General features: G+C 29.0%; 2 protein-coding genes and 1 pseudogene across 3 annotated transcripts in view; all 3 read left to right on the top strand.

Moving 5' to 3' along the window:
* The window catches only part of LOC145185911 (transcription initiation factor TFIID subunit 5-like), a 69,799-nt gene that overhangs the window by 23,649 nt on the left and 24,549 nt on the right, over window positions 1–21,601 (top strand). The window contains exon 10 of the mRNA XM_090098965.1: window positions 6,628–6,705. Coding sequence (XP_089955091.1) covers window positions 6,628–6,705 — 78 coding nt within the window. The remainder of the gene's footprint in view (window positions 1–6,627; window positions 6,706–21,601) is intronic.
* On the top strand, window positions 8,265–11,671 carry LOC149883951 (uncharacterized; annotated as a pseudogene). Its single transcript, XR_016455899.1, has 5 exons — window positions 8,265–9,325; window positions 9,634–9,888; window positions 9,996–10,259; window positions 10,422–10,643; window positions 10,819–11,671. The product of XR_016455899.1 is annotated as an uncharacterized LOC149883951 (transcript).
* LOC149883950 (uncharacterized) lies at window positions 16,907–18,235 on the top strand. Its single transcript, XM_090098967.1, has one exon. The coding sequence runs from the start codon at window positions 17,311–17,313 to the stop codon at window positions 17,971–17,973; it is 663 nt and encodes a 220-aa protein (XP_089955093.1). The 5' UTR covers window positions 16,907–17,310; the 3' UTR covers window positions 17,974–18,235.

The raw sequence follows: 21,601 nt of genomic DNA, 5'->3' as shown, positions 1-21,601 counted from the left end.
ATTTATGTGTAAGGTAAAATTTTGCGTAATTACACAATTTTCAAAACTGAAATCCTATAAAAAATGTGTATTTGCAGATTTTTCTAATTTGCCGTGAAATGAGTAATTTTTGTGTAAAAAGAGAAATCTTACCTTTTTCGGCACACAAAAGGAATTTACCTCGGAGAAAAGTATATTTTTTATCTGTGTTTTGTAAACAAATTTCATGTCATTGTTTCAGAGATTTGCATACGAAAATAAAGGTTTTATATTTACATTATATATATTATATTCCTTGCTTACGTTGTGTACAAAAAAATGGGTCTGCATTGTTTACATTTAGAGGTACAAAAGTTCGTGTACTCAGTGATTTATAATGCTCAATTTTTATTGATTAAAACTAAATTTTATTTATGAAGATGACAATCAAATTTCGGTCGATGACTAATTTGCTTATTAGCTTTTTTTATTGTAATGAGATAAAATAAAGTTTTACTTTTGAACAGAAGTAAAATGGCATTTGCCTTTTCTGACCATTTTGTTTACATGAATGCACCTTATGTTAACATCCTCAACAAATATTCTTAATTGTTTAAGGGTTCTTAGCAATTTTGATCATTTACAAATTTTTGCCTCAAGGAGGCAATCAGCACTGGCATTTTGGTTGACCATATATAGTAAAAATTACATACAGTAATGGTTGTTTTAAAGGGAAACATAATACTAGTGCTTACTTACAAGTCTTTCAACATTTAGATGTAACACCTATTTGAATTATTCATTTAATACTAGTTTAAATAATTACAAAAAAGTTTGAAGAATTTGCTAACGATGGTTCTCATTCTGTGGCATTGGAAGAGGAGCCTCTTGAACAATATTGGCCTGAACACCTTCATCTTCCTGAAAATCAGCACCATCATCTCCTACAGCAATACACATGTTGTGAAGAACAAATGCACACTGGACAAATTTTGCGGCAAAGTCCATATTTTTAACACACAGTCCAGGGCTCAATTCATAGAAATGTTGCTTAACAATTCCAAATGCTTGTTCAATGCAATTTCTTGTGGAAATGTGAGCTTGGTTATATCTTGATTGAGGTCCATTTACTGCACCAGGATAGGATAGACGCTGTCCCCTAAAATCACACAACCTGGGAAAGGCTGCTCACCAGATTCAAAGACATTCAAAAGTGTTGATTCTCAAAGTACCTAAAATACTAACATTACTTCAAATATTCTTACTCTGTACAAAATCAAAAAAAATTAGATTTATGTCAACGCTAAAGAGACACCTTGACTAAAACCTCACCAAATTTGTATTGGGATCCTTAGTAACAATCACTTTCATTATGCTATAAGGTGTAATTACTGTAAAACACTTTTTATGGCTGTATTGGAGTAAAACAGCATTATAAAACAAGTGGATACCCAGTTTGTCAAAATATAAGTTTACTGAAGAATTTTGAATTTCATATATCTATGTACTTTAATAGGCATCAGTCACTCTACAAAACAAAGGGAATCAAAGCTGAAGTATTTTCAAAGATGAATAAAAAAAGCCGTTACACTCTAGTTTTCAACCCAATGTTTTGTAGAAAAACGGATGCCTATTGGGGCTGAACTATTTCAAATTTTTAATTAAAATCATTTCATTTAAAAATGTTTTAATATTTTCAATTCTTAATTTAAAAAATTTAAGTCAACAAAAACTTACATTTACTATTTTTTATATTTTGTTTACTTCCTTTAAGTGAAGTGGAACAAAATAAATGAAACTGAACAAATGATATACAGATTAAAAGTTTTTTTCTAAATGTCAAATCAAAAAAGATTTTGTAAACTTCAAAGCTCATAACTTTGTGAATTTTGCAGCTACAGAGGTCCAACATACCATTTTGGAAAACCTGCTGATTTCAAATATGGCAGACATGGAATAGATTGGGCCCATATTTTGGAGATAAATTTGGTGCCATCACTCCAAAAGAAAGGCACAACCTATATCATGCCAGACATATTTGGAATCAACAACCTTTAAATTTTCCAAAATGGTAAGTTGGACCTCTGTAGCTGCAAAATTGTCAGAGATACGAGCATTTAAAATTATTTTGTAATTTATAAAAACATACTTTGCTACAAGGTAAGATTAGTTTAAGTTTTATGTGTCATTTTTTGCCAAAACAAATTTATTCTGATTTAACAAATTAAAGAAATTTTTGGACTTTCAAAATGCAGGACATTACAACTTTAAGCAAGTAAGCAACACTACATTCATGTAAATTGACCCATACTTACTCTTGAATCATACCAATGTCCTGGTGCCTTGGATGAAAGAACTGAAGTTCTGGTCCACAAACTGCCATAAGATTTAAGCTGTGTGTATGGTGCCTGTTCACAAAAGAGGCTTCATCAGCACTTGTAGGATTTACCAGTATGAGTGCCATCAACACAACGACACACACTTGGCATCCTTGTAATCTCAAAAAGTTTCTGTGCAAGTTTACAAAAATTTTCAGGCCAATGAATGTATTTTTCTTTCAAGTCAAAGATTACATCACAAACATTGTGCACAATCCTGGAAAAGATAAAATAGTTGTATATCAGAAAAAGTTGATCAAAAATTTAGCTTGATACATGGTTCAACTATAACTTGATAAAAAAAAATTGTCTGTACATTTACCAAGTAAATATTGTTAACAATTTATTATCTTATCAAGCCATCATGATGGCTGGGAGTTTTAGCAATCACCAGTAAGTCTTACCACTCTATTATAAAAGTTATTATACAAGCTCAGTGATATCAAACCAAAATGTCTTTTTAAAAATTGAATTTTTAAACATATTTTTATTACGTAAATTTTAGTATATACAAATAACTAACAAATAGATTTCACCTAAATACAGTGTCAGTATTAATCTTGTGGCAGTCTCAGACAACATGATAGAATGTATTGGTCCCAAAAAAATGTAGAAAAACTTTGATTTGATTTCTGGCTGACAGGCTCTTGTTTCAACCAGTTTTAGGCTTTAAATGATCATTCAGTTCCTCCTCCAGTAAATTTACAACTTGTCAAGGAACTCTGTAACATTCATAAAGTCTTGTCATCAATATTATCATCAAATTTTCTTTAATTGAACTGAGGAGGCTGTCACTCTTGTAATTCTAGTTCCTCAAACATATACCTATTTCTAAGTCCTCATCTGATGAATAAACTGCCATTCTTAGAATACTTAATATTTATTGAACTTTATAGAAAAATTCAGATCTGTAACAATGATGAAGGTTTAATCTTAGATAAAATTTAGTGTGTTTGCATTAAAAATTTTCAAGTTTATGAAACATCCACCATTAGTGAAGAAAAGACTATTCTTTTGCTAAATGACCAACTTTAAAAATTAGATTTTTTTAATGACAGGTTGAAACATGGTTTATTCTATACTTATGATACTATTAATTTTATTTTTGTTGTTTTTTTCAAATTTGGAAGTAATGCAATTTCTTTTTCAATTTAAAAGATTGTAACTAATATTAGCAAGATAATTAAATTGCTTAAGTTATCTAAAATGAAGCAATAAAACAATTTTTCCAGTAAATGCTAATTCCCTAATTATTACATCACAATCTAAATTTCCATGCGGTAAACAAAAAAAAGTTTGTTATTTAATGAATATTTAACCTCTTCCCCACTAATGTTGGAAAAATTATGACACTTTTCTTTAGCTCATTTGCTCCTTTTATATAAGTTTACACATAGATAAAAACCATATGATCTGAAGGTGATCACAAATAATATATTTTGAAGATCAACACCGTTTATATTTGCTACTTTTAAATCAACATGCAACTAATAAAATATTTACTCTATTTATACAAGTTAAAGCTGTTAAAAATAGATAAATTTGTTTTTAATAGTTGCCATAATTGTACTGTATATGGAACACTTAAGGTAATTTGGCACATAAAAACTCCCAGACACCACAACCACGCGTGATTATAGGATCGGCATGTCTTTTCATATGCAAAATTACAACAAAATAATTTGGAATAAATTTCTTCCAATCACCACATAATCAGTGTTTGAATAGGGGTTTGTCATTCTACAAAACAAGGGATTGAATGCTAAAGCCTTTTGTAATAAAAGTTTTTTGATTCATTTTTGTAAATACAACAGCTTTCAACCCTTTGTTTTGTAGAGTAACGATGCCTGTTGTTATGTCTTTCATGTCTTATATTGCAATCAATTGTGAGTTTGCTCTACTATAAACTTACTATTTTGATAAAAGTTTCTACTTCAAATTGATGGATTTTTAAATATTTTAAAGTTAATGCTTCTCACCCAATGCTTACTTTTAGAAAAATGTCAAAAATATTGTTGAAACACTTAACATTCAGTGAAGTTATGTAACTCTACGTTTTTCGAGGACAAAACTTTTTGTTTACAAAAGTAGACATCTGTAGTTTGAAGAAAAAATCACGAACCTTTGCACACATCACTTTGCAAAATCATTCTTTGGTTAAAATTTTATGTTATTACACAAAATTTAGAATATGCAGCAAATTTATTTGCGTGAGAAATTTTGAGTAATTTACTCAAAAATTCTGCGTAATTTTGTTTTTAGGATTGCAGCTCGCAGAAATATTTTTTGTGTAAGAAAAAAGCTACTTTTTTTGCGTAAATTCTGCATTTTTCAGCTTTATAGGATAGGCCCATGGTGTAAATATTTAAAGAAAAATTACAGAAAAAATTGTTAGTACTCATCACCTAAATTAAGTTAAGCTTTTAATCCATATTTCAAGATGAAGGTTGGTGACTACGACAAGAATTGAGTACCATGTGATGGTTATGAAATAGGTAGAACAATTCTTAAAGAAAAATATCTTTTTATAACAATTTTTTTTTTTCTAAAAGACTAAAACAGGTTGGTAAAATATAGTTTTATTATTCAGCTGCAGTTTTAGGATTTTGGTATTGAATTTCACTAAAATTCCTCTACCATATAAGATATGATGCAATTAGGCTTATACTTTAATTTAATTATATTTTTGGTAAGCTAGGTAATGTTATGTTTTTTTTACATGGAAGCTTTGAGTTTTGTAATTGCCTTCGTCAAAATCTTGACATAGTCCTGTGAAGAACTTGATTGTAGTTACACTCTTTACAAACAATTGACATCTGGATTATGACAAAAAAAACCAGTGGAAAACCAGTGAACCAAGTTGTTGTATTGATGGTTGTTATTAACAAATTGGAAAAATTGGTTACCTAATTTTTTAATAATGCTACTTTGTGTTCTACCAAATTAACCAAAATACTAAGTAATGATATGATTTGTCTACATACAACTGGTTTAGCTGTAAGATGTCTTTTTTATGATAACCAGTAATATTCCAGCTTTTAAAGTTTTAGGATTTTGACTTGCTCTAAAATTGACAGATTGCTATTTAGACCCATAGTCTTTACTTATTACACATAATTTAAGTTCTTTCAACTGTGAAATTAAACTTTCCAATTAAAATGACTTATTGACAACTAATTCTTTTATACAAATCTTAGTTCATGAAATGAAAGCTGTTTTTATAACTCAAATTAGATTTTCATTAGCTAAAAGAAATATTACACAACAAAAAGGAGAAGAAATATAAAAAGGCTGCTACTTTACATTTTTTGCAAAAAACATGCTGATTATGGATTTCTTTTAAAAGAGAATTTGATAAGAAACTTTGTTTATATGGGTGTTTCTCATATTTTTAGGTTTTTAAATAGATATCTGGTGCCATGAAATAAGACATGTATAAAAAGTTGGGTTGTATAATACATGCCTGATCTTTTTGTTTTAAAGTTATTTATTCAAAAAAGATTTTTCTTAAAATAATTTCTTTATTTCATTATCATTAAGAAATTAATTAGTATTTAAATAAGGGTTTTAACATTTTCTGTAAGCAACTAATCAAGTTTTAATATTGTCAATCAAAAGGCTTATGCATAAGCAGTGATGGAAGTAAGCCTTTTATGTTGACTGTTAATTTACAGAAAGGAAAATTTAAATAAGAATGTATCAAAAACTTGCAAAGTTTTTAAAGATTTAAATTTGGCTATAAAATATTTGAAATGATAATAATAAAAAAGACACACTAACTTCCAGGCTACCTGATATTATCAACATGCAAATGTTGATAATATTTTAGATTAAATTAAGTTGAGAGTTGCATATTTAGTTTTGTAAGATATCTCATAGTTCTTTGTTGTTAAAATTGATTTCTCTTCGGAAGTTAACAGCCTTTGATACTAACCAATTAAAATATTTTTTACGCCAAATAAGTTTTTCAATCAAGTGCTTGATAAACAGTTACCAGCATTTAACATTATATTAAAACATTTCTTAAAGGCAAAACTTATGTAAATTCTAACAAATAAACAATAAGTCTTCTGTTAATCAAGTTTTTTAATACTGGTAACACAGTTGTTTTAGAATTCAAACCATTCTGCAAGTGTAAGTTTTTTGCATTACTTTTGTGTGCTTTGTAAAGTAGTAAGTTCTTTCTAATAATTTCTAATAGCTTAGGGAACTTTAAAAGTTTTTTCATTTCGTGTTCTTCACTTACTATAGTTCTATTTATATATATATATATATATATATTTTAATATAGTTTTTGATGGTCGTCCTAGAAGTCAACGAGAAATAGATTCAACTGCTGGTTATTTGACAGGAGAAGCACCTCCTGATGGTAAGAATAACTGTCTAGCTAAACTGAGCTAATTAATTTGCAAAAATTTGCACTGTAAATGCAAGGAGGATACAATATTAGTTTTAATCAATTCAAATTAATCCAGAAAATCAAAAATTAAAAATTTTTTTTTATTCAAAAGTCATATATATACTAGCAAAAAGCAACCCGTAATACGGGTTATGGTCTGTCTGTTACTTAATTTATAGGGACTGTTTTCCACAATTTTAAGTTGCAAAACTTAAACTAATGTCCTTTCAGAAATATGCCTTCAAATTGAAAAAATTAAACCATCTGTAAAATTAAAATAAAAAGTATGCAGAGGTAAAATAATTTACTAATTATTTAACATTATTTGAGTAATTTACAACTGACATAGGTCATATCAGTGTAAGGCAGAACCATTTTTCCTCGACATAACTAAGTTCAACACAATACATTTTTAATTACTAACACAAAATAATAAGACTTCATCATGCTTTAAATTGACGAAAAAGTAAGGCTAAATTCTTGTTATATTTTTTATAACATGAACTTTAATAAGATTAATATAAAGCGAACGCAAATTATACATGAGTTATTAATTTTTTGGTATCCCCTTGATACATGTTTCTTTAAAAAAGGATATTGTCTTTTAAACGTTAAATGCACACAACTAAATAAATTTTTTAAAAATAACTGACCATTTGACCATTACTATATATGGCACTAATCTGACCATTTTTATATATGGCCTCTTTGTTTCAATAGTTTTTAGTAAACGGTAATTTGCTACCATTTACTTAAAACTCGTTTTGTTACTTGAAATTTAATTCTCTTAAATATTCTGACATTAATAAAGGACCTCCCTTCCCTGTTTTTGCCTTAATAGTTGTCAGGAGAATAGAGTTATTTTTGTTAAGAGTAATCAAGTTTTTGATCAAGACCTTTTACCAGAACAAAAAAGTAGAACAATGATTTACATGTATAATAATTTTTTCTTTTTAATATATATAAGAATTTAACATATATAAGAATTTTTTCTTTCCTCAAAAGTGTTGCAAATGCAAACTAAGCTAATTAACTAGTTAAACACCTTATAAAATTTAAGTAACTCAATATTTGACAAATGCGCAAAACTACAATATTCACCCCCACCCACCCCACCCACCCCCACCCCACCCCCACGTTTAAAAAGATCCCCTAAGCAGGCTGTCAAGTTGTCATTTTTTTCATTTTTTTCATTTTTTTATTGGTCTTTTTTGTTATGTCATTTTTTTTCATTTTTTTTTTCAATTTTTTCAATTTTGTCCTTTTTTTTTCTTTTTTTTTTTGTTACTTTGTACCTTTTAAAGATTTAGTTTTCCTTCTTGTTGAGATATTTTACAAAAAATCAGTATTAGAATGTCTAATAAAGATGTGAGATGTTTTTCATTTAATTATTATAATTTTTGAAATTGTGTTCTTTGTTTACTATATAACAAGTTTTTTTAAAAAATCAATACTATTAGGTGGGATAATATTCTTTTAACTATCATAATTTTTTAATGGTTGTGTTCTGATATTTTATTTTTACATTAATAGTTACTTTATTTGTCAAGAAATCGAAGTGAAAAGTTAGTTTTTAAGTAAACCAGAAAGCAGTAAGTGTAAAGTTTTAGTGAAGTTACTCATTTAAACCTGTAATTTTTTGTATAAAACCCATACATAATGGTTAAATGGACTGATGTGTGGTTGGAAAAGTTAGATATGAATCAAGTCAAAATCAAATTATGGGCTGAGAAAAAGAACTCAGAATATGCAGTTTGTAAACTATGTTTAAGTGAGTTAAAATATAGCTTAATTGGTTTTCAAGCTCTTTTTCAACATTCTTCTAAACCAAAACATAAATCAGTGTCTGATATTAGATTTTCAAATACAGCTCGCCATTTTTATATAGATTCAAAAACAAACTCTACAGGAGAAAAAAAAATTGTTACATTAGAATATTCTACTAATGATAAAATTTCAGCTGCAGAAGCCATGTGGCTATTTAAAGTTGCTGAGAATGATCTTGCTTTAAGACATTGTGACAATACATCAGTACTATTTCAAAGGATGTTTCCAGATAGTAAGATTTGTCAGGGTTTTACAATGAGTCGCCAAAAAGCTTCATATATTTTTCAAGATGGTCTTGGACCATTATTAGAGAAACGACTTTGTACCAGTATAACCTCAAGCCCTGCTGCTTTCACTTTGATGTTTGATGAAACAACTACCACTCAGCAGAGAAAACAAATGGATCTTTTATGTCGTTTTTGGTCAGAAGAAGAAAACCAAGTTGTCACAAAATATTTAACCTCATTTTTCTTTGGGAGAGCAACAGCTGAAGATGTAAAAAAAAATGCTAGCATCTTTATTCCACAATAAAAAATATAACTTACCATGGGGTCGTCTTTTTAATATTTCAACAGATGGTCCTAACATAAACAAGGCTATTTGGAGGTTGTTAAATGAGGAGCTTTGTAGCAATGATTTTAATGGTTTGTTACCATTTATAAGTTGTACATTGCACACAGTGCATAATGCATTTTGAAAAGCAATTATGGTTCTAGGTGAAGATGCAGAGCAGCTAGCATTTGATCTACATGCATGGTTTAAGGTAAGGATTTTATTGTTAATAGAAATTTTATTTCCCTAGTTACAATAATACATAATCCTTATGTGTTATTGTAGGTAGGAACTCCAGGTTCAAAAATGATAGATTCTAGAACTCTTAAAGGCCAGTTTTTTTTCTCTATGGAGTTCAGAGGTTCCTAAACATTTTTGGAGCCATTTTTTCACACCTCATTACTCTAGAATCCAGGAAAAACTAGGGAATCTTTGACTCAAAACCCTGGAGTCTTTCTTGGGACTTTCCATCCCAGGTTATAATCTATAAATATTAGTATGATTATTTTATTAATTTAGAATGCACCATGCAAAATTGAAGACTTCAAAAAGTTAGCAGAGTCCATTTTTATTGAAGATGAAAGTTTGTTTCTTCGATTTGTCAATACTAGATGGCTTACTCTTTCTGCTACACTTGAAAAAGTCCTTTTACGATGGGAAGATACAAAGAAATATTTTTTGGAATACATTCCAAAACAAAAAGAATATAAAAAGACTCTGACAAACAACAAACGTTTTGTAAGGATTCAGAAGAGTCTAAAGGAAAATGAAAATGTAATAAATTACATCAGCCTTGTTTTTTAAAATTTTTATGTTTTAAAGAGAATAAGATTAAAGAAGATTTCAAAGAAGATTAAACTATTTACTTTTTTTTTTTATAGGAGTTACTTGTGTCTATTAAATTCCTTATTGGTATTGCACCCTTGTTTGAAAAATACTTAATGATATTCCAAGATGAAGGACCACTTATTCATATCTTATTTTATAAAATGAAAGATCTTTTAATATCTTTGATGAAGCGTTTCCTTAAACCTTCTGCTGTTGACAAAAAACTTACTAAAGATCTTTTAAAAATTGATTCCTCAGATTCAACTATACATCTTGAAATAAATAAAATGGATTTTGGTGAGGAAGCAAAAAACCAGGTTAGTATTTTGTTGTTGTTGATACTTGCAGATTTTACTTGGGAGATACTATAATCTATTGTTAATATGATTAATTATTTGATATATCATTATAGAAAACAATATGGTCATTATTCTTTCCAATTTTCTGTTGTGTTTCAATAAAAAATATTTAATTTTTAGGTGAAAAAACTTTCTTGCGAAAAAAAAAGATATATCTGCCTAGAACAAATGAGAGATGGATATATAGCCATTGTTAAACACTTACAAAAGAAACTTCCTCTTGATTCACAACTATTAAAAGACTTGACTTGTTTGAGTCCACAAATGAGATCTAAACCTTGGACTGTTAATGCAATTGGGCGAATAGCAGCTATGATGCCACACATTGTAAATGAGAGGGAGGTATTAATTTTAGTGTTAATAAAGTTTTCTTGAAGTTCTTTCACAAAATTATTTGCAATTTAGTTTCAAATTTTAGTTAGGTTTTAATATGTAAGTAATGCAGTTATATATACTTATATGATTGCAAATCATTATCTGGTGTTTTGAATAAAATTATTTGATTGATTTTTTCTAGGTATCATTTGTGAAGGATGAATGGAAGTTATACCAAGCAGATAATGTTTCAGAAGACTGGTATTTAGATTCAAATACAAATAAATTAAAAAGAGTAGATCATTACTGGGCTAAAGTGTTCCAAAGTAATACAGAATGTGGAAAAACTAAGTATGGATTTCTTCATAAAGTTGTTAAGAGCTGTTTAACACTTCAGAATGGAAATGCTAGTGTAGAGCGAAGTTTATCAGATAATAAGAATACATTGATTTCAGAGAGAGTAAAGTTAAATGATGAAACATTAATGGCTTTGAGAATATCAAAGGAATATGTAAGAAGTTGCCAAGGTGCACATAATGTTGATACATTAGCAAAAGATGTTGTTCAAGCTGTTCAAAATGCTCATAGAATTTACAAAGTAAGAAAAACTGAAGAAGAGGAAGAAAAGAGATTTTAAAAAATTCATGAGGAAGAACTTATTTGTAAAAAGAAACAACACCAGGAAATGCTCCAAAAAATTGAAAAAAGTAAAATTAATCTTGATCAAAAAGAGCAAAATCTAGAAAAAGATGAGAAAAATGCGGATATGGAGTTTGAACTTGCTCAGAGAATGCTGGATGAAGCAACTAAGTCTATGCAAAGTGCCATCAATAAAGAAGATATGATTGGTATTAAACTTGCTCATGAAATGGTAAACAGTGCAAAAAGAAATTTTACAAATGCTAAAGCACATAGCAATGAACAAAAAAAGTTGCGAGTAAATATTGGTTTAAAACGAAAAAGTGAAATGCAGAGATTAATTAATGGTTTTAAAAAATCAAAGTAGACTATCAACAAGTTGTAATAAATTTTTGTGAAAAAGTCATCTTTATTTATTTTTTAATGACTTTTTGTGTCGTTCTTTTTTATGAAGTTTGTCATTTTTTTCATTTTTTTTCAAAAAATAGTATCATTTTTTTTCATTTTTTTAAAAAGTAGTCACTTGACAGCCTGCCTAAGTTACGTACAACAAAATATTAGGCATAAAATAGAGAAAACTTTAAAAAAACTGAACTTATTGCATATATTTATATCATTTTAACTGACAAAAATTTACAACAAAAGGTAATCATTTTTCTTTATAAATTGTATAAATGCGTCAATCATAAGCCTTAAAGAAAAAAAAAAAAGGAATTATGATACCTTAATTACAACAACAACACACACAAAAAAAAACAAAAAAAAACACCACATAAAAACTGAAAATCAATTTACCTATTTATAGTAACCTATTTTGACATGGCAGTTAATATAAACATTTATCAAAAAAGTAGCTATAAAATCTGTTTTGAAGTAAAAAAAAGGATTAACAATACTAACAAACAAACAAAACAAAACAAAAATCAAATTAAGATATAAATTGCATTTTTAGCATAATGTTGTCTTGGCTTTTAGTAAATAAATAAAAGCAGTAAATTCCAATAATGAAACTACCTATTATTCATTTTTAACAACAGACACCAACATGAAGGTAAGCCAAGCAGTCTATCAACACAAAACATCACAACAATAACACATAGCAATAGAATATTTACACCCTTGATCCTAAAATCCAGCGAAAATAACAAACCAAATTAAAATATGAAAGACAAAATTAGAAAACCAATTTAAAGTTAACTATATTTATCTTTTTACTAAACATATAAATACATAAAAGTATATTTGTTTTTTATATTCAATATTAGTTATTCAATTACTTCAAATTTAGGCAATTAAACATTAAAGATAAAGGTTGCATATTCTCTCATACAGATTACGCTAAACATTAACAGACATTACTATGTGCTTCCGGAATAATTTAAAAAGGCTAGACAACACAACCTAGCTCTAAAGCAGTAACACCGCCTGGCACTAAATGCTGCCAAGTCACACCTCGGCTGTAAGTACACCGCTTGACTGGCAAGGTTATCAATCTTGCTCAACATAATGCCAAGTCACACCACTTTGAAAACATGAAAACAACATAATATTTAAACATATATACAACTATAAACAAATATGGTTTTATAAACACACAAACACATTTTATAACAATATTAAATGACATATATTTATCAAAAACTATGAAAAAAAATTTTAAAATAATAAATAAAGTTATACATACAAAATGTGCTCAAAACCTACAAACATTAAATTTTCGAAATGAAAATCCAAAGACTATAAATTAAGAACATTAGAAAATAAAACATTAGTGTAACACTTTTCATCTACCATACCTTGAATGAGATGTTTATCAATTTTGAAAAACAAACTATTAAATGCTCTAGTTCTTGAACATGCAACATATAGTTGATCATGAGAGAAACACGGTTTTTTGAGATATACCCCAACTCTATCAAATGTTTGACCTAGACTTTTATTAATTGTCATTGAATAAGCCAATCTGACAGGAAACTGACGATATTCAGAACAAAAGGTTAATTAGAATCTGATGGAGCCAACAGAATTCGAGGAACAAAAACCCATTTGCCACCATAAACACCTGTCAAAACCTCTGCATCAATGTAATTATTTTGAAGAGCACAAACTTTCCTTCGACTACCATTGCATAACCCAGCTTTGAGATCTAAATTTCAAGTAGCAGAATTACACAACCAATTTTCAATTTTCAAGGAGTTAAGCTGTTCAAAAACTCTACAGGAAAGTTATTTCTTTCATTAAGGTCATCAGTATCAATTTGATCAGCACTTAAATAAGTTTTGACCTCACCCGGCAGACATTCAAGCACTTCTTCATTGATTGATAATGAATCAACATTAGTTGGTGTTAAAATCACGCATTTAGAATAATCATTTTGATCAGTATCTCCAAAATCTTTTCAACAACTGATTCATTTTCTCTAATAATGCACTGATTTGGTATTTTAATGCATCCTTTAAAAGGATCCTCCTCTTTGACAGGTATTGTTCCATTCCCAAGTTTTAGTAGCCATTGGGAAAATTCACCTTCCCCATCTCCTACTCTCATATTTTCAGTTAATATAATCTTCTTCACCCATTGCCTATGCAAAGAACATTTTACACACGATTCTACTATTTCAGCTGGTTGTCCTCTTTTCACAACAAGCAGAATTTGCCTAAAGTCACCACCAAAAAGAATGATTTTTCCTACAAAACAGAAAGTTGTTGTTGCAAATATCTTTTAACAACCTATCAATTGTATTTAAGGCATGTTTAGGTATCATGGATGTTTCGTCAAGCAAAAACAAACTAACTTGTCTTAAAAAATGCCAGTGAAAAGAGTTAGGAGTTACATTACATGTGCTATTATCCAATATTGGAACAGGAAGTTTGAATAAGCCATGCAATGTAGATCCATTTGTAAGAAGAGTTGCTGCTATGCCAGTCCATGCAGCTGTAGCAGATTTAAAGCCCCTACTTATGGTTTCAACAATCAAATAAATATAAGTAAAGGTTTTTCCACTACCAGCTGGTCCATCCATGAAAAACAATATAGAATATTGATTTTCTACATAGCATTACATACATTTAATTGATTGACATTAAGCAACAGTCTCATTTGATTGGCTTCGTCAATAGATTGTTGAACATTTTCATCAAAATTTTCTAGATTTAAGTCTATAAACTCATAATAACATCTATTAACTCAAAAGATAAAAAACATCACAGCAACAACACACAACAATAGCACACACCATAAGTTAATATAATATGTATATAATATAACTTAAGTAAGATAACATTCATATATAACAAAACATAAGTAACAACATTATGCAAAATGATATTAAAATACATTATTATGTTTTTTAGAATAATTTTTTTAATAATAAAGGCTTGAAAACAGTAAGACCTAAAGCAGTAACAGTTTGACACTAAAAACTGTTGTGTAACCCTCAGTTAAAAGTTCATCACCTGGCTGGCAAAGTTGACAAATCTTGCTCTACATGTTTACCAAGTCACAGCACTTTGAAAACACGGAAATAACATAATATAAACACATGTACCAACTATAAACACAATAAATGTGTTTAAATATCTATATAAGGTTAAATATATACCTTATATACATATTTAAACACATTTTTAAAACAATTATATAACACGTATTAACACATACACAACAATAAAAAAAAACTTTACATTATTATAAAAACACATTGATAAAACAACTGTAAGGCACTTATTACCACATACATATACATATCAAAAAAACATATATGCAAACAATAAACATGTGTAAGCAAAAATTTTAAAAATAACGCGAGAAAATTTAAAAAGATTCAAAGTAAACAAAATATATATTTACAAACAATACTCTTTAACTTCTTTTTTTTTTCATAAGAACTGTAATCCTCTTAACAAAATTTAACCTTTACATACAATACCATGTAACATGTCATTTCAGTGTTGGCACAAATTTTTAATTTATTTTTCTAAATTTTCTAAAAAAGAACAAAAATAGTTAATAGCATCACAGAAATTTCAAAGTAGTAATAACCATTTTATGGAAATAGCATTAGTATAACTTTAAATAACATCCATACCACTATTTTCCTTCTAAAAAAATAAAATAATTAAAATAAAACTGCTAAAAGAAAAACTAAAACAAACAAAATATAAGCGATTTAAAAAATTTAAATCCTTTCTACTTCATCTTAAAAAAATGTTTATATAACTATTTTATATACTTACTTCAATTATAATACGATCTTAACAATGATTATTTATCTTAATATGATTCTTTAGGTAATATATCTAAACTAATAATTAAATTCCATAAGGAAAACAGTTTTTATTAGCTTATGGGATCTTTCTCCAATGACCGCGTGCATTTAGAGAACGCGCTCTTTCAAAGCCTAGTAACTAATGACGAAACGACGTTAAACATTTCTGTAGGAATTATGTTATAGATTAGTTGACTTCAATAGGATTTTCCATTTACCTTTACTTCTTCTTTCAAACCATGCCACAAAGAATGAACCCAGCTGAAAAGTTAACATTTAAAATAAATTTTCATGATGTGCAAACCATGAAACAATTGAACAAAACATTGATGATCAAAATTTTGGCACAGTATTAAATTGCAATATTTTCTTTGAAAGTGAAAAAAAAAAAAAAAAAAAGGAAGAAAAAGAAAAAGAAAAATAAGACTTTTTTGTTATAGTTTTATTTAAAGATAAAAATTTAATTAATCTATTGAAATTATAATTAGTAAAAAGAATATATATATGGTTTAAAATTTTTAAAATTTAAACAGCCAAAAAATAAAGATAAGAAATGGCAGTACATAAGTTTAGAACATTTCAAATGAGCATTAGACTTTAAGGCAGAGTAAATAAGAAATACAGCTACTTTTTTTTATAAATAGAAAATTTAGCTTTTCTTATAAAAATGCTGTTGAATGTCTTTCAAACTTTTTGTATTGAGCTTACTCTTGCTTTGGTTTTTGGTCCAGTACTGAAACTTTCCATTATGAAGAATTTGGAAAATGACTCTTTTTTTATTGACTCTCTGCTAAATTTTCTTTATTTTGATCAATCTGTTGCTTTTAGCAATAGTTTTCTGGCAGCAAAATTTTCTGTTTTATCTACTGTTACCATGCTAAGTTCCTGTGCAATCTTTTTTGCCAAGTACTTTTAATATTTTCTTGTGATTGTTTTAATACTATCATTATTGATACTTTTTGCACTGCACAGTGGTCCAGAACCATGTCATAAATGCAAAAATTTACTTTTTTTTTAATCTTAATGACCAAAAATTTATGTTATAGGAAAGCCAAATTCAAATTATCAGGTTTCTGGTTTAAAATATGGTTCAAGGATGTTTGAAGTTCAAAAAGTGGGGAAAATGTGATTTTTAGGGGCAAAAGTCAACCTGATGATTAGGCTGCAGTGAAGATCTTAACAAAAAATTTTTTTTGAGTGTTTTAGTTAGCCTGGGTGTGGGAAAGTTGTGAATGGTTATCATAAATGTTGGGTAAAAGTATTATTTGTCTATTGTTTCGTCTTGAGGTGCCCCAAGCCTTTTTAAAATTACGAATATTCAGTTTTTTATTTTAGTTTATTAATTTTTGAAATTGTTACAACTTTTTTTTTAGAATTTTAACTGGCCTGGGTGTTGATACTGTTGATTGCTGAATGTTGATTAGTTGTGAATTAATATCATAAATGTTATGTTAAATTAATATTTGTCTACATTGTTATCTTGAGATGCACGCTAAAGTTTAAAAATTGTGAAAATATAGCTTTTTTGCTCTTTTTTTTTTATTTAAAAGTTGAAGCGCTCTATAATATTAATATTTTCTCAGCATTTGTGTTTGTACCTCCATCTGGTGAATCAATTTGAAGTATTGCATCTGGCTGACAACAACATTGAATAAATATTATATATCTCAATAATTATAAATATAATACAGTTTTGGAATATCAAGGGTCATCATTTAACAAAATAAGAAAATGCCGACTCAGACTTGAAATCAGAACATTTGTCCTGTATTTTGCAAAACTAAACGGATGAGTAAAAATCTTTTACCAACATACGGGGATATTATGAAACACTTTATGTTAGTGCAACAAGAACTGACTGATACACAAGCGAAAGAAGCAACAGTTAATTTAACTTCCAACAACGTATGTCAAGATATTGTGCAAATTTGGCACAGAGGATCAATACCGGTTATATCAACTCAGCAAATAGTGGCAAAAATAAAAGATTATCATGACAAATTCAGGACACTAATGAAACCTTATAAACAAAGATCCAAAGATTCAAATTATCTGCATAAAATTGAATTATTCAAGAAAGACTTGGATTGTATGTTTGATATTGCAGCCTGTAAGTGTAAAGATCTGTCAATGTGCACCTGTGAAAAGATTTATAAAGTTCCAATCAATGAAAGAGTATTCCTTGTCGATCAACAAAATGAAAGAAAATTGAAAGGCAATGTTCACATTAAAACAACAAAACAACAAGAACGGAAACTCAAGAGAAAACATACAGATGCATCAAGAATGTTGAATTTTAAGTGTGCAACCAGCCCGAGTGCTGGAAGTTGTGTTTTGCAACAATATTACAGTTCTGATGAATGTGATGATGCTTCTGATTTAGTTATGTTGGAACATTCAGATGACGAAGAAACTGAACCTATAACAGTGCCACTACAAGCTGATAGATAATCGCCAAAAACAAACTCTCAAATGCGACACCTGCTGCCAGTATTAGCTCGTGAATGTGATAGATGGGGAGTATTGGATCGTTCAGCTGCAGCCATAGCTTCAGCTGTTCTGGTTGATTTTGGTATTATTAATGAACAAGATTCATCTGTGCTAATTGATCCAAGCAAAATTCGTCAAGAAAGACAGAAAAATAGGAAAAATTTACAAACTGATGCAATAAAAAAAGTTGAAGGGTTGTACTTCGGTGGCCAAAAAGACAAAACCAGAAATCAAATTATGAAAGGTGATAAATTTCATCCAGTAACAGAAACAGAAGAGCACATTGTGTTAATAAAAGAACCTGATTCGCAATACCTGGGACATATTAAAACATCAGAAGGAACATCACTAAATTTAAAAAATAAGATTGTGGAATTTTTAGATAAAAATGAGATTGATGCAAGCATTGGTAGCAATAGGTTGTGATGGTACCAATGTTAACACTGGATGTTGTGGTGGCGTTATTAGACTGATTGAAGTACATTTTAAGAAGTTGATGCACTGATTTGTATGTTTACTACACATGAATGAATTACCGCTCAGGAATCTCATGATACATCTAGATGGCATTACACATGGACCAAATTCATTTTCTGGCCCAATCGGAAAACAGTTAAAAGAATGCGACATGCCAGTAGAAATATGTCAAGCAATCAATAGTGGCCAATGCAGTAGCGATTTGGGCTACCATAAACCAGGACCAATGTGTCATTCTTGCTGGTTAACAACTGCCAATTGGATTCTTCGATTGTATATTTCAAAAGAATGTCCAGACAAACACTTGATAACACTTGTAACATACATAGTAAAAGTGTATGCACCTATATGGTTTGAAATAAAGTCAAAACTGTCATGTACAGATGGGAGTCGTCATCTTTTTTAGATGATTCATTATACCAGATACTTGTCTACGAATCTGAAGAGAATTGTTGATCCAGTAATACAAAGAAATTCTTATTTTGGTCATCCTGAAAACTTGCTGATAGCAATTGCAACAGACAAAAGACCACACATTTGTCAACTAGCTCTAAGACATGTGCTTGCGGCAAGATCCAGCAACAATGAAACAGATACTAAACCTAGAGTGTTTAAGGTGCCGTTGCTAAACTTCGAAGCACAAGATTAAACAGAAATAATCAGTTGGTCATCAAACAAATGCACAGAACCGCCAATGTTTCGATCCTTTCCATCCAATCAACTTAAAGAAAACATTTGATCTTCAGAAATGTTACAATTTCAATCATTTCAATGCCACACACAGGCTGTTGAACGAAGCGTGACAGAAGCGTGAACTGCTGTGTGTGAACCCAAGCGTAACGGTTTTATTCGTGCACAAGTGGAATCACGTTCAGCCATGAAAGTGTTCAATACAAAGTCAGATTTTAGTTTAATCAAATAACTGTTTATGACTGTTCGACGTTGGTAACATTAAAATAAAGAATTCAAGAGTTAGGGCTGTAACTAAACAAAAGGACAAAACTGTTATAGTTCTACCACTGCATTTTTTTAACTTTTAAAATTGTGAAGTTTTAAACTACTATGACTATGAAAATGTAATAAGCCTTTAAAACTGATTTTATTTTCAAACTTAATCATATAATGATAACTTAATTACATAATGCTATTATGGAAAATGTTGTGAAGAACTACTTGTAGCATGCATATTGCATAATGCATAACTGCGTATTGCATATATTGCATACAATGCATAAAATGCCATACATTGTATACGTATAGCGTCAAAGCGATAATCAACTTTTCTTTTATATACTCCCAAATGTAGAAATGGTGTGGAAAAAAAAAAGGATTTAGAAAACTTGAAATGGCTTTAGTGAAAAGTTTGAACTTTTAGTCTTAAGGCCTGGAAATCTAGATATGTGCATTTAAGAAAAGTGTACTATTTTAATATTTGTGATAACAAACCACAGAAATAATAAATTAACACACTTTAAAAGAATAACTTAAATATACTGTATAAAAATTACAAATACCTAAAAACCATATCTACCATTGTATAAATCAACCTGTATTTTCCGCTGATGACTATACTTGTGTCTTTAAGAAATACACTTAACCGCAAAGTTAACGCACCACTTATAAATTCCAACTTATTTTGAAAGATATTATGTATTTCCTTATAAGTTCTGATTGCTGCCCAAGAGAGTGTACAGAAGACCAAATGAAAGATATTTTGTTTGTAACATTCGAAAAACCCCTTTATATGGAGGTGGCTCATTGATGGAATGAAACGGAATATCTTTTACAGCTCACACAGCTTTTTATTGTTGATGGTGGACATCTGACTTCTCAACGATACATAGCAGACATTTTAGAACCTTTTGTGGTACCTTTTGCAACATACATTGGAGATGGATTCCTTCTTATGCAGGATAATGTTAGACCACATACAGCATATTGTTACGGAATACTTAAATAATGTTAGCATTCAAGTTTTGGAGTGGCCAGCTTGCAGTCCAAATATGAACGCAATAGAGCATCTTTGGGACTTAATGGGATACCGTTTGGTTTTAGTTTTTTTTTCACCATCCCCTAAGTCAATTTTTTTCTATTATGATCGAAATAATTGTGTTAATGTGTTCTATTTTTAAGTGTTTGCCAAAATAAATGATAATATTGATGACAATTAAAATTAATCGAAATGTACAAGTGGTGCGTTAATTTTGCATTTAAGTGTATTTTAAGAATCAAAAATGAAATTTTCTTGGGATCCATTGTAAAAAGTTAGCAAAAATTTTTTATGATAATTTTTTACATCTTGTTTTGATGCAAGCTAAAGATCTCTTTAGCATCAATTTAATAATATTTTTGTAAATTTCATTTAGAATTCTCCAAATGGTATTTAGTTCTTTTTTTAAGCTACTCATTTAGGCTATTCAGACCTTTACTAGTTAGTCCACTCAAGCCCAAAGAGATTTAATTGAATTCAATTCTGGCTAAAGCATCTTTGTGCAGGGGTGTTATTATGTTACAAAAGTTACTTTTAAAATATCTCACTTCCACTTTTCCATAGAACAAGCAGTAGTCTCCTTAGACAACCTTAATCTTTGGCCATTATTATAGGTTTTCTAATGGCTACATAGATGCTTTGTCTTATTTAACTGTTCTAACTGTATTTGAAGGAACATGTTCTTTACAGTTTTCATTGAAGGTCTTGATAAGTCCTTGGAATGGCTGTTACTTGGTAAAATATTAAACTTTTCTACTAGTTTGTTCTTTTGATATTTGGGATCCTGGGTGATATTTTATGTATCTAAACTTTCCAATACCTCCAAAAAAAAATCTTTAATGTTACTAATTGGGTTATAATTAGCAACTCTATGTTACTTTTTATTGAAAATGATCAAACTAACATTAATTAGCGAAATAATTATGAGCAGTAATTGATTTGAAAAGAAGATAAAATGGAAATCAATTTAACTTTGTGAGCCTATTTTTTTGCAATATTTTCCAGTTTTTTTTTAAACCACTTTCTAACATTTTAAAAATACTATCACCTTTTGAATGCATAATCTACCTCTAGCTAGTATTTTAAAATGTGTTTTCTCTTCATGACTTAACTACAAAATAA

The sequence above is a fragment of the Hydra viridissima genome, unplaced genomic scaffold, assembly GCF_058129835.1.
Source record: "Hydra viridissima isolate aposymbiotic clone 2 unplaced genomic scaffold, HvirCarnegie_v1 scaffold_9, whole genome shotgun sequence".
NCBI lineage: Eukaryota > Metazoa > Cnidaria > Hydrozoa > Anthoathecata > Hydridae > Hydra > Hydra viridissima.
This window is presented reverse-complemented; position numbering and strand designations above follow the sequence as displayed.